Source organism: Papaver somniferum, chromosome 7 (assembly GCF_003573695.1).
Source record: "Papaver somniferum cultivar HN1 chromosome 7, ASM357369v1, whole genome shotgun sequence".
NCBI lineage: Eukaryota > Viridiplantae > Streptophyta > Magnoliopsida > Ranunculales > Papaveraceae > Papaver > Papaver somniferum.
Genome location: NC_039364.1, coordinates 466,682 through 480,334, shown reverse-complemented (window position 1 = coordinate 480,334; position 13,653 = coordinate 466,682). Strand labels below are relative to the sequence as shown.

The following is a 13,653-nucleotide window of genomic DNA, read 5'->3' as shown; positions in this document are numbered from 1 at the left end:
GTGTGGAATACAATTAAGAGAATGAAAAGTTTGAAAGCTCCAGGTGCAGATGGGATGCCTGCACTCTTCTACAAACAATGTTGGGAGCTGATAGAAGATGAGGTAACTAAAACAATCCAAAATATTTTCTCTTATGCAACTCTCCCACTAGGATTAAATCACACCAACATAGTGTTAATTCCTAAAGTCAAAAACCCTATGCTCCCTTATGAGTTTAGACCTTTTTCTCTAACAAACATTATGTACAAAGTAGTTACAAAAATTCTAGCTCAGAGAATTAGAATCCACCTTGATAGACTAGTGGACAAAGCACAATCTTCTTTTATCCCTAGCAGATCTATTATAGACAACATAGTTATTGCGAAAGAAATTATTCATACTATGTCTAAATAAAACTCTGTTTTAGTTTCCTTTTGCTTTAAAAATAGATATTAGTAAGGCCTATGATAAGATTAGATGGAGGTTTATAAGTCATTGCCTGAGGATGTTTGGCTTTGTAGGGCATACTTATGAACTAATAATCAGTTGTGTAACCACTGCTAGTTTTGCAATTGCTGTAAATGGACAAGCTGAAGGATATTTCAGGAGTGAAAGAGGGCTATGACAAGGGTTTCCTTTATCACCATATCTTTTCATACTCTGCTCCCAAGGACTCACATGGATTATACGTACAATGGAAAAAAATGCACTATACAATGGATATAGAGTACGTAAGGATGCACCAGTAGTCTCTCATCTCATGTTTGCAGATGACTTGTTGCTGTTTGGGACATTGACAATAAGAATGTAGACACACTCAAGAAGATCCTATTTACATATGCTTCTTGGTCTGGAAAGAATGCTAATATGAAGAAATCAGCAGTGTTTTTCAGCAAAGGAGTACAAAGTGAGAGAAGATTGGAAGTATAAAGATTGCTGGGTGTACAAATGATGAAGGATCATGATAAGTATTTGGGACACCAACTTCTCAAACCAACACACCTGATTTGTTCAGATGATGAACTTGAGGAAAATTTTGATACAAAGACGGCGGGGTGGAAGAGAATATTTCTAACTCATGCAGGAAGGAAAACGTTGATAAATATAGAGATGGGTCTAACTTCTGCTTACTACATGGAAACATCAATTATACCCAAGAAGGTGTTAGAAAATCTCACAAGAATAATGAGGAACTTTTGGTGGGGCATGACAAGGATACGAAAAAAATGCACTTCATAGAATGGAGTATATTTGAAATGGAGAAGGAGCAAGGTGGCTTGGGGGTTAGGGATCTACAGAAACTGAACATGGAAATGATTGTTAAGCTGATATGTACTTGGAGGATGAAGATTGCTTATGGGGGAAGATCATGAGAGAAAAATATATGAAGAATGGAAATTTTTGGGAGTTAGAGAAACACAATGGCTGCTCAGCTGCATGGAGTGCAATGCTGGCAGTTAGGGAAGAAATGAGAGATGGATGCTGCTGGGAAATTGTGAATGACGAAAATATTGACATATGGGAGGATTCGTGGATACCAAGCATTCAAGGAAAAAACCTATAGAAAAGGGGGACTGAAGAGCACAATGTAAAATAGGTGAAGGACCTTATTATACAAGGAGAACGGAGATGGGATGAACTCAAGCTTCAGCAGCTCTTCACCCCAACTGAAGTTACCAAAAGAATGGAGATCCATCTACCAGCTGATCCAAAGGAGAACTCTACTGAAAAATTTCTTTGGATACACCATCCAAAAGGTGATTTCTCAACTAAATCTTTTCTCAAAACCTTAAATGACAGAACCCCTTCTACATCTTTAAAAAATGAATTCCCATGGAAGAAATAATGGAGTGTGAAACACCTTCCCCAAAGAATCCAAATGTTTGGTTGGAGACTACTCAAAAATTGCCTCCCTGTAGCCAGAAATATCAAAAAGCATATCCAAGGAATAAATGATGATTGTATACTATGTGAAAGAGCAGCTGAATGTATGGAACATTTATTCTTACACTTCCAGGAAACACAAGAAGTTCTATTTGCTTCACCTATGAGTATTAGAATTGGGGAGTGTCCAAATCAGTCTGTCAAGGATATCATTCTGCAGTGGATGGAACATGGGGGTGACTATGCTAAGTTGAGGATGGGAATGTGTTTATTATGGGAAATTTGGAAGGGCAGAAATGATGATGTTTTTAACAAGAAGAAATTCAATATAAAGGGGGTACTTCAAGAAGCTATGTGTTGGTACAATATGAAACTTAAAGTGGAGAGTAATGGAGTACAACCAACAGAAATAGATCTAATGGAAGCTCGGAAGGATTACTGGGAGCCACCAAAAGGAGAACAAATCAAAATCAATTTTGATGGTGTTGCAGGTCCAAAAGGATTTACCTGTGGAGTTTATGCAAGAGATAAAAAATCCAGACTACAGGGTTTCCAAAACAAGATAATCAACTACTGCACAGCTGTTGAAGCAAAGGAATTTAGCGCTCAATTGGCAGTGGAGCTGGGGAGGAATCAGGGATTCAAAGACATCATATTGGAAGGAGATCCATTGAGCGTCATAAATGCACTGAAATACAAGTACTACAACACAGGGTGGAGAATCCATAACACTTTCAGCAGAATAAGAGATGAGCTTAGAAGTTTCAATTCTGTAGAGGTCAAATACATAAAAAAAGAATGCCAATAATGTGGCACACAATCTTGCAGCACTAGCTGCATCTACACACACTTCGAATGTATGGATATCTTCCCCTCCCCTTAGCATTGTTCATCTCATTGAGAGTGAGCAATCTGCTGTTAGTTAGCTAGTCTTCTGTGTTTTGTTCTTTTTTCTTGTTTTTTGTTTTGTCCTTTTTATTCCCTCAGAAAAAAAATAATCTGTTTCAAGATGCCATTTTGTAGATAAACTTATGAAGATTATAAATATAAATGGGGGAACAGAAAAGATAACGCAAAATACAGTGTTGACATTCCTAAAAGAGATTATTCCTGGAATATCTTAGATCCTTGCATCATTATACCATATAATTTATAGGGACTTCAAAACTTGGGGTATGTATATATGACAAAGGAAAATTTAAATAAGCCAAGATGTGACCAAAGCAGTTAATCTCAGATCGTTTCGGTCTTGTATCATCGGAGATCCAAACATATTGACCTCGGACGAATGCCATGTGCATCTTGCACCTTATGTGTTTGTGTCTGACACCTGACCGAGTAAGATGGATCATTTTTATTTTTAGAATGTCTTACTCGGATTATATATTTTGCTCGAAGCTTTTTAGGTCATGTATCATTTTGAATTTGGATGTTGGACACATATCTTACTGGATTCAAACATACTCATAACTAACCAATAATCGGATTTAATGAGTCGATTTATATTTAATGAATCATATTCAGATAAATCAGACCAGACGAGTTAGTTGAACCAGAAAAAAAAAATAAACTGGTGAATTATTACTCCAGTTGGATGGATTTTGTCTGAATGTATGAATTAGAATCCTTTAAACTCTTAACATCGTCTACCAATTACCGGAGAATACAAATCTACGATATCGATCGTTCTTATGTCATGACTGTACGAAACAACCAATGCCCGTGGTAGCTTTACTAAACGTTCAACTTCTCCATCAACAAACAACTTGTCAACGACATTACATGCCATTGTGCTCAACCATCCGTTCAAATTAATTAAGATGTTTAATTAAGATTGGTCAATCTCATTCGTAATAGCCAAACATTATTGTTTAGTAATTAAGACATGTACCTTCATTAATCTTCCATAATGATCCTCGTTATTGAATAAGTCTCTCCTAATTCATTCATTCATTCATCACCGTCCATAGCACTACTAGTGTAACCCCATCACTTTCTCCCACTCACCATTACACCTCTCCAATGTTTTTTAGATCCTCCAATCAGACTTACTAATCTTAGAATTGCTGACAACCTGAGACTCTAAAATAAACACTAATTAACAAAAAACAGTACTATATTTAATTAAGATTAGTTTTTTAACCAATCTTCAATCATATTTAATTCCAATTTTAACAATACACCATACCAACCGACGAATATGCTGTGCATTGTCCTGTACATTCCCTCACTCCCATAAACATAGCTGTCCCATGTCTTCCAATGCAGGGCATCTTATATTAACTCAACTATCCGGGATACCCGAACCAGATTTTAAAGTACGGGTAAGTGGAGTCAGTTGTGAAAGACAATTCTAAGGGTAAAAAATTGATAGTTGATCCCTCAAATACGTCTTTAAGATGTCAATTCATGCGTCATGATCTGAAGCGGAAACAAGTATAGTTAAGCGAGGGATACTGAAAATCCATCGAGATGTCAATTCCTAATTTAACTCTGAAAATGGATGTAGGCATGTAGTTGAATCAACTTACTCAAATCCGGTCCATATGCAAATGAATCTTATTATGTTAACACCATAAAACAAAACTTAATTCTTAAACTCTTGCTTACGTCATCTGGCTCTGATATTTTTGAATAAACCAATGAGCTTAAACAAGAACCTTCATTTCAAATCTTCTCCTTCAACTCAAACCTCGAGGTATTTTTCATTCTCCATGATCACCACCATGACCATTCATGAAGAGCATGAACCAAGTCTTTATGATCACAGTGATGATCACATCCTAGATTGGTTAGAGGATACAATTCCATTCCTACCATCTTTCTTTGATGATCCAAATTACAATACCACGACTATTACTAATTCCACCACTATTGTTAGTGATATCACTGAGGAATTCCAATGGTGGGACGACCAAGATCTAATTATTGATCCTAACCTTGATCTCATCAACCCAACAACCACCACTCCTACAACCCCCACCACACCTACAACACCCACTACCACCACCAATCTAGTTCCACCATCCCAATCCAAGAAACGGAAACCGGCGGATGTGAACCTCGAGGTGAAAAATCTACGTCCGCCGAAGAAAAAGTCTACTGTCAAACCGACAGGGAATAACTATAATAACTGTAATAACAGTAAAGAAGGAAGGTGGGCTGAACAACTACTCCTTCCTTGTGGTGTAGCCATTAGTACTGGAAACCTTACAAGGGTGCAACACCTTCTTTATGTTCTTCATGAACTTGCATCGTCGTCGGGTGACGCAAATCATCGTCTAGCTAATTACGGTCTTCGTGCTCTCACCCACCACCTCTCCTCGTCTACAACGACGGTGCGTCCCGCTTCGAGTATATTCGCATCTACGGAGCCTCGTTTATTTCAACGGTCGTTATTAAAGTTCTACGAGGCAAGTCCATGGTTTACGTTTGCGAACACCATCTCAAATTCTTCTATTCTTCAAGTTCTAGCACAAGCTTCTAAATCTTCGTCGAGAACGCTTCATATACTTGATATTGGTGTGTCTCATGGGATTCAATGGCCAACTTTGCTGGAAGCTTTGAGTCGTCGGTCTAATGGACCTACTCCACTTGTCCGTATCACGGTGGTCAATTCATTGAGTTCTGATTGTTCTTATACTGTATCTCCGTTCTCAGTAGGTCCACCAGGTGATGATTACACAACTCGACTTCGTAGATTTGCTAAGTCAATCAATATAGATCTCGAAATCGAACAACTCAATACTCATCCTTTACAAATCTTAACACCCGAAATGATTACCACTTCTCCATCCGAAACTCTAATTGTTTGTACGCAGTTCAGACTCCACAACTTGAACCATAACACCCCAAATGATGAAAGAACAGAATTCTTGCAATTTCTTGCGAAGTTAAAACCTAGTGCTGTAATTCTTAGCGAAAACGATATCGCTTGTAGCTGTACTCAGTGCGGAAATTTCTCGATAGGGTTTACCAGAAAAGTCGAGTACTTATGGAGGTTTTTGGAGTCAACAAGTTGTGCATTTAAAGGAAGAGATTGTGAAGAAAGGAAGGTATTTGAAGGGGAAGCAAGTAAAGCAATAATGAGCGAGATGGAAATGAATGATGGAAGAGAGAAATGGTGTGAGAAAATGAGAGAAGTTGGGTTTGTCAGTGAAGGTTTTGGTGAAGATGTTATTGATGGTGGTAAATCTTTGTTGAGGAAATATGATTCAAATTGGGAGATGAAAGTTGATGAGAAAGATGGATGTGCCTATTTGTTGTGGAAAGGTGAACGTGTTTCTTTTTGTTCATTGTGGAAGTTAAATTAGTTATCGTAGAGAAAAGTTACTTTTTATCTTTTACATGTTGTGCTAGCTCTAGAGATCGATTGAAAAAAATGAGATCTTAAACAACCGGGTGCAAAAGTTTAAGATTTCATTACACAATTGTTCAAAAAATATCTGTATGGGTGGTGATATAGCAGAACGTAGTGTTATTTGAGATTTAGTGAGCTTAGTAAATTTAATTATCAATCTAGCTTCTAATTGTGATTCTCAACTTTCATGTAAAATATCTGTATGGGAGTAGAAATTATCCCACTTTCTGATATTCTTGGTTTGGGGCCTTTGGGCTTCATTTTATCCCCTAGAGGCCTTAACAGTGGGCTGAATGGAACCTGAGACAGACGTGTCTGCAGAGGAAATCAGGAAAGTGAAACCAATTGCCCACATGTAGGTAGAATCATTTTTGTACTTTATCTGCACCACCCAAGAACAATGCATTCATTTTTATTTTTTCTCACTTAATTCTGAAGAAATTGATTATCATAATCAACGCGTTGACACCATACTTAATCTATAGGCCACATTAAACATTTGCAGCTTGCTGTTCAATTCCAAAAAAAGAACTGAACCCCAAAAGGGCAAAAGTTCATGATGCATATCGTATCATCAGTTAATCAGTGTACCTACTGTTCTTCTTTTGCTTGTTTGGTTTCTTCCGCACATTTTAATTTTTATATAAATCCGATGTGTATCTATTTGTATGAATGTATTGTACTTAGGATACTTACTTTGTTTGTTTCTAAAGGATCTACCTTTCCGCAGATACTAATCTCTCATAGTTTCCCTTAGAGCGACTGCAATGGTACGACTAAACTCAAAGATCAAAGACCAAAAAAAAAGACTAAATATGAGTTTAATTTGTATTGTGACGTTATGGGGAGAAGACCAAATTTGGTCGCGCGTAAAACAATTTTACGCATGAAGACGGGCGGAAGTATTAGTTACGTTTCATTTCTGCGCGGAATTATAAATTACGTTTCAAACGGGCGTAAATATAAATCACGTCTGTTATCAAGCGTAAATATAAATTACGTTTCGTATGGGGCGGAATCTTAAATTCCGCCCGTTGATCAGACGGATTCCAAATGACCGCTCGAAGAAACGTAAAAATAAATTCCGCCCGAGTTAAACACGGTCACACAGCACGTGTGAGATCAGACGGGCGAACATCTGGTGTCCGCGTGAGGAATTGTACGGACGGACATCTTCTGTCCGCGTGATGAATTTGTCAGGCGTAAAATATTTTTACGCCTGAGACGGGCGTATCCAAAATTTCCGCCCATTATAGGTTTTCATTAACAGACCACATCTCCACTACTAACCTACAACTGTTTCTTCTTCTCTCTTTTCTTCTTCTTCTTCGTATTCTTATTCTTCTCTACTAACAGTGCTACCAGTCTACCACTCTACATATCTTTTTCTTCTTCTTTCTTCTTCGTATTCTTATTCTTCTCTACTAACAGTACTACTAGTCTACCACTCTACATCTCTACCAAGTCTCCACCACCAATTTTAGTCGAGTGAGACAAGATTTTTAATCAAAATCGATCAATAACTTCATTAAAAAGGTGTGAATCGTAGTTATGGCGTTCTTTTATCATCATATTCTTACTTGATTGTGATAATTTATGTTTGAATTTCACAATTTTAAAAGTTAGGGTTTTGATAGAATTAAAACATTTTTTGGGGGTTTTCCAAAATCAGGGTTAAGAAGATTGATTTTTTTAATGATATGAATTGGGTTTACGTTTAATTTATGTTTTGTCAATTTTTAATTTTTTAATTTGAGTTTTGTTCATATCAGTTTGGGATTTTATGATTCTTACAATAGGTTTAAAGTGGAGATGAAATTCATGGAAGAATGAACACCTTCAGTAAGCGACCCTTCTTCTTTCTTAAGAAGTTGAGGTTGCGGTTGTTTATTGGATTTTGAATGTATTCAATTTTGAATGGATGTGTAGTGGCAGTAATGTTTTTATGGTAGTATGGTTGTGGAATGCTTGTATTCTAAAGTCTCTTATGAATATGCAGTAGATTGATTTCATATGGATGCTTGTATTCTAAAGTCTGTATGGTTGTGGAATGCTTGTATTCATTTCATGTCAAAGACAGGGGCGGAATTTTGGTGTCCGCCCGTATGGGGCGGAATTTTGGTGTCCGCCCAAGAGAGGCGGAATTTTGGTGTCCGCCCAAGAGAGGCGGAATTTTGGTGTCCGTCTGGCAACGCGCGGAATTCGGTTGTCCGTCTCATCAGGCGTAAATTTATGTTACGCCCGCAACAAACGTAAATTTAAATTCCACCCCACCAACATACGTAAATTTGGTTTACGCCCGTTAACAAACGCAATTTAAGTTTACGCCTGACAACAAACGGATTTTAAATTTACGCCCGACTATATTAGGATTTGGGATTTGGTCGCGACTAAATATGGTCTGGGTTTTGATCTTTGGTTGGGATTTGATCTTTACTCCGTCCCACTGTGTTACGATCTCATCCCAAATATTTGGTTATACTCGCCCACTGTGAATGCTCTTAAAGTACTTAGTGTCCAAACTGCAGACTGTGAGTAAGGAGCCGTATCATTACTCGACTTGTTGACCCAAATCAAGATCTCCATAATACACGTTTTCATATTCCATAACTTGTTTTTGGTCCCAGATAATCCTAATTTAAAGTTTTACCAGAAATTCGAAACATAAATACAGGAAAGAAAAAGCAAAATATCCTCTGTTGATCTAAATCCCTCTTTTCAAGAAAAATGAAAGAATTAGTTTATGACAAATCAAACCAACCATTGTGTGTTGATTCGGGAACTCTTTTGGCCTAACTAGTAAAAATATTTTATATTTTGTATTTCAGATAAAGATTCCATTAGGGGTTGTTAATTTAGTGCGATTTACTTAAGTATGCCCTTTTATCTCAAAACAATATAATCTCTTATGAAAAAGTGCATCGGCTGTATGCACTGTGAGTGATATCATTTTCTGTGATAAATGGAATTTTGTTCATATACAGATGTACTACAACTCACAAGGAGCATCATATGGTTCTCCTTTTAAACATTCCATGCACTTAGCTTGAGTCTCCAAACAGTAGAACTCTATCCTAAATTAATTACTGTTACTGACAAGCCAAAAGAAAAAAGAAGAAGGTAGTTCTATAAAATATAATTATTGAGCCAAAGCAAAACACTGGATTCATATTTCTGTTGCTTTCTTGGCAATTCGAACTTTTCAGTTTTCTCTTCGTTTTTTTCCTATTAAAAGAGTTAAAATAGCCCATATATTTTGGTCTAAACAGTTGTGCTTAATAGCATATTTATCACAAAACACGGCTATCTTTGCTCCCCAAATAATTTGAGATTGCATAACTAACTGAAAGTCCTTAGCTATGATATCAAATTTGGTGTTATTGCCAAAGTCTGCACTGGTCTTCTATCTTTGTTGTCTAGCTTCCGTATACTTTTCTATTAGCAGCAACAGAGTTGGCTGAGAATCGTTTCTGAAAGAGATGATGTGTCCACTCCATTCTGTTGCTCATCGGAAAGCCGCATCGGATCCAATTTTTTCATTTTTTTCTGCACGGTAAATGTTCCACACATATCTAAGCTTTTCGGTAAATAGTTGTCTAAGCTTTTCGGTAAATAGTTGTAATACGCACTTGAATGGAAGTTATAAAAATCCAAACTTCTCTGTTGATTTTCGATTATAAGATTAAACATTGAGATCCATGAAAACGAATAGTGTTGATTATGGTTTTCTCCTTGTTTTCTTTAATTTTTGTGTCGCCCTCCAACCATTGCAGACGCACATGTTTTTCTTCTATCTTCAAGGTGCACATTCAGTACTGCCCATCACTTTGTTTGACGAAATTGCTTTCTCTTCTGCTAGCTCTAGGCTATAGCTGTAACCAACTCAACGCATTATTATCTTACTAGCTGAAAGCTTCACACACCTACTAATATGATTTTCTTTTATTCACATTCTACTAATTAGAATCACTTGGTAAAAACTCTACTCCTAGTAACCAAACACGCAAAAATAAAAGTAATTCTAGAGAGTCATTATTTGGTAAAAGTTCCATACATGTTTAAGTTTTTAAAAGTTCCATACATGTTTAAGTTTTTCGATTATAGCATTGCAGTGTGAATTTGGTTTATTTCTTGGTTGTTTCCTTTAAAGCTTTTTCCGGCCTCCCACCGTGAAAACATACACGTTTTGTAACTACTGGAAATTCAGTAGCACATCCAAAATGATAGTAACCAAAATCTAAGACATAGTAATATAAACACATAAATCTTTATAGATAAATCGTTCAAAGTAACAAAGATACAAGTTCTTGAATACAAGGAAATCCTAATCTCTCTCTCTAGTCTAAACTCTCCCACTCTCCGAAAATCTAATCCCCATACATTGCCCAAGGACCTCTATTTATAGGCCATCTAACCCTAATGGAGCACAACTCATTTTATCTCGTCATGTTCTCGCAGTGGCGCTTTACACTTTGCCCAGACCTTTTTCCACAAAGTTTTTCCCCTTCCTTCGCTAACTTCAGATGGGTTTGTCGGGACACCTGTCTCTTTCTTGCTCCATAATTTATATATCTTGTGGCTTGTCTTTTCAGCCAAGTAATCTTACTTCGTCCCTTACGACTTTGTCCTTGATATCTTATTGGATACTTCAACTTGGTGCGAGTCTCCTCGCTTCCACACACGCTTTCTCTGTACTTCGCAAGGGTGATCGACGACGAGATAATTCTGACATTTGAATTGACAAGTCTCTCACTGGGATCTTTTAGTGAGATTTTCTATCTCTATTTCTTCCCTCTATGTCCGACACGTGGCGAACCTATTTCACGTACCTATATTTTGCCTTTTCTTATTCTATTCGAGTCATACGAGAATGGAATAAGAACCGCTTCAGATTCCTTAGCCGCCACGTTCTCCACTTCCCCGCCTCCACGTGTCCACGTTCTCTGGGTAACCGTTTATTTTCGGTTAGTATACCTCGAACGTGCCGTCAACCCATTAAGCCAGTCGTCCTTCCTGTGCTATTATATCCCACTCGACCTAAGTCTGGGGTTTCCTTTCCTCTTCTTTGTTTCTGCGTTTATCTGGTTTTGCGTTTTCTCTTTCTTCTGCCATTGTCGCTCCGCTTCTTATCCCTCTATTCTTCTTTCATTATCATGGCTTCCAAGAATGTATCTGCAACTACCTCTCTTAAATCTTTTGAGGGTTTCCAAGAAGATTTTCAAAATATGGGTTTAACCCTAACTCCTGTTGTTGACTCTTCTGTGAGTCCTCCTGTTATTGCTACTCAGGATATGGAACTTAACTACAGGTGGATTCAGTCGGAAACTTGGACATCCGACAAGATGATCGTCACGATTAGTCAGTTGAGGGCTGGATTAACTTTCCCACTTTACGATCCTTCCAACCCCATCTTCCTCGAGATTCTGGAAAAGATGTAGTGCGGGGATTTTCAAATTTCTGGTAACGTAATTCGCATCTCCAACGAGTTTAAAATTCTCTCTGGTAATGGTATCTCGCAGGTTCCATCAGTGGCTAAAGAATTCGATTCTTGCGATTTCAACGTGGATTCCTTCATGGCCAACTATTCCGCTAAGTGCACGAGCATGAGAGAGCACCAGGAGTTTGGCATTGAGCTTGTTCGAAAGACTGTCGTGGCTCCGACCAAAAATCTCTTGTTAGACGTGGATTCCCAACTTCTTCTTTCTTGTGATGATGATTTGGCGGTGTTTCCTTTTGGGTGGGTGGACCTTTTGTTTGGGGTTTTGACGAGAAAGGGGTTCCTCGCCAAGGCCCTCTTTTTAAACATTGCTACCTCGCTGGTTGCGACCCTTGGAGGCTTCAGTGGTCTGTGCCAGCCGAGGTATGACCTCGTTCTTTAAGATATTCCTTGCTCCGGGAATCGATTAGTTCTCATGTTCCTCGTTTCTTTTAGTTCGCAATGCCTGCCGCTGGATTTCTCAGGATGGGCTAGGAAATGGTTGTAACTACCAAGTCCTCAACTCTAAAATAGGTATCCATCTCGCCTATAATTTTATTCTCGTGATATACTTAAATTCTAATCCTTTTATCCTTGTAGGAAGATATTCTTCTTATTAAGAAGCCCACCTCGGCGTCGACAAAGGGGCGAAAAAAGCGTGATCACCCTCCTACGCCTCCTCCTCCTTCTCATGTATTCAACTTCGTAACCATTACTACCTCGCTTGCTTCAAACTCTTAGCCATCTTCCTGCTAATCTTATTATTTCGCAGACTAATTCCCCTCCTTCAGGCGAGTATAAGAGGAAACGGAAGGTCCTGGATCTAGCTGCTTTGACCGCAGTTCCGAAATCTTCCATACTTACAAGCTCCTCCCAAGCCTCAATCTTCTCAGCCTCGCACGACCGCATCTCCCAAACTAGTTGATCCTCTTATTCTTCCCAAGGTTGAGTGCCCCAAGAAGCCCATTGAGGATCATTCTGCCGGCGAGAAGAAGAAGCAAGCGAATTCGTCGGCGATGTCTAACCTCATTTATGATCCTGACATGAAGTTTCTTCAGGAGGTTTATGAAAAAGCTCGCGAAGACCCAGCTCTGAGGTCCCGTGCCTTAGAATCGTTGGTGACCTTTAGCTCTGGGGATTTTATTTCCCAAGATTCTTCTGTGATGCTGAACGCCTCTATGAACTTGTCTCTCCAGCAACATTCCGCCTTAATGTGCCAGGTGAATCCTTTGTATCTCCCCAGCTCGACCTTCCTCTCGCTCCGAGGATTACTTCTAACTTTTGGTTATTTGATTTACAAGAGATCAATCGTCGTATGTCCAGTCTCGTGGAGATTATACTGGTTCACGATAAAGCCAAGAAGGATGAAGCTCAAATCAAAACTTTGGCAAAGAAGCTCAAAGAGGAGAAAGAGCACTCTAATAGGAAAATTCAGAAGATAGAGAAGCTTCTAAGTAAGTTCCCTCCCCTCCAAGATTCGTTTTTTTCCTTTATCTTTACTTCTGTTATTTTCTTATCCCGTATTTTGTCAATCTCGGTGCATGCAACACCAAACGAGTGCCTCCGAAGCATCCGCCTCGTTAGAAGATCTTCGTGCCGAGAACATGAAACTCGTGACCCAGAATGATTGTTATGTGGCTGAGAACACAATTTTAAATGAGAAGGTCGAAACTCTTTTTTCGCAAGTAGATCGCCTATCCATTGATTGTTCTCATAATGAGGAGATGAATCACCATCTTCATGATGACAATGAGCGCCTCAAGATGGAACTTCTAAACGAGTCAACAATTCCCTTCTCACTTCGCGAAATCTTCATTCCTCGTCATTAACTACCTACAAGAGATTGGAAGAAGATAACGAGCGCATGATCACTAACAAAAATAAGGTTGTGATTGATCTTCGTAAGTCTCGTAATAAGGCAGCTGGTCTAAACGAAGAGATTGACTGTCTGCAA

General features: G+C 38.4%; 1 protein-coding gene across 1 annotated transcript; it reads left to right on the top strand.

Moving 5' to 3' along the window:
• The first annotated feature begins 4,498 nt into the window (after positions 1 to 4,498).
• On the top strand, positions 4,499 to 6,456 carry LOC113300548 (nodulation-signaling pathway 1 protein-like). Its single transcript, XM_026549755.1, has one exon. It carries the CDS (start codon positions 4,506 to 4,508, stop codon positions 6,174 to 6,176), a length of 1,671 nt encoding a protein of 556 aa, XP_026405540.1. The 5' UTR covers positions 4,499 to 4,505; the 3' UTR covers positions 6,177 to 6,456.
• The last annotated feature ends 7,197 nt before the right edge of the window (positions 6,457 to 13,653 follow it).

Excerpts from the sequence above, each read along its gene's own strand:
- LOC113300548 (XM_026549755.1), top strand. The coding sequence starts at position 4,506 with ATGAGCTTAAACAAGAACCTTCATTTCAAATCTTCTCCTTCAACTCAA.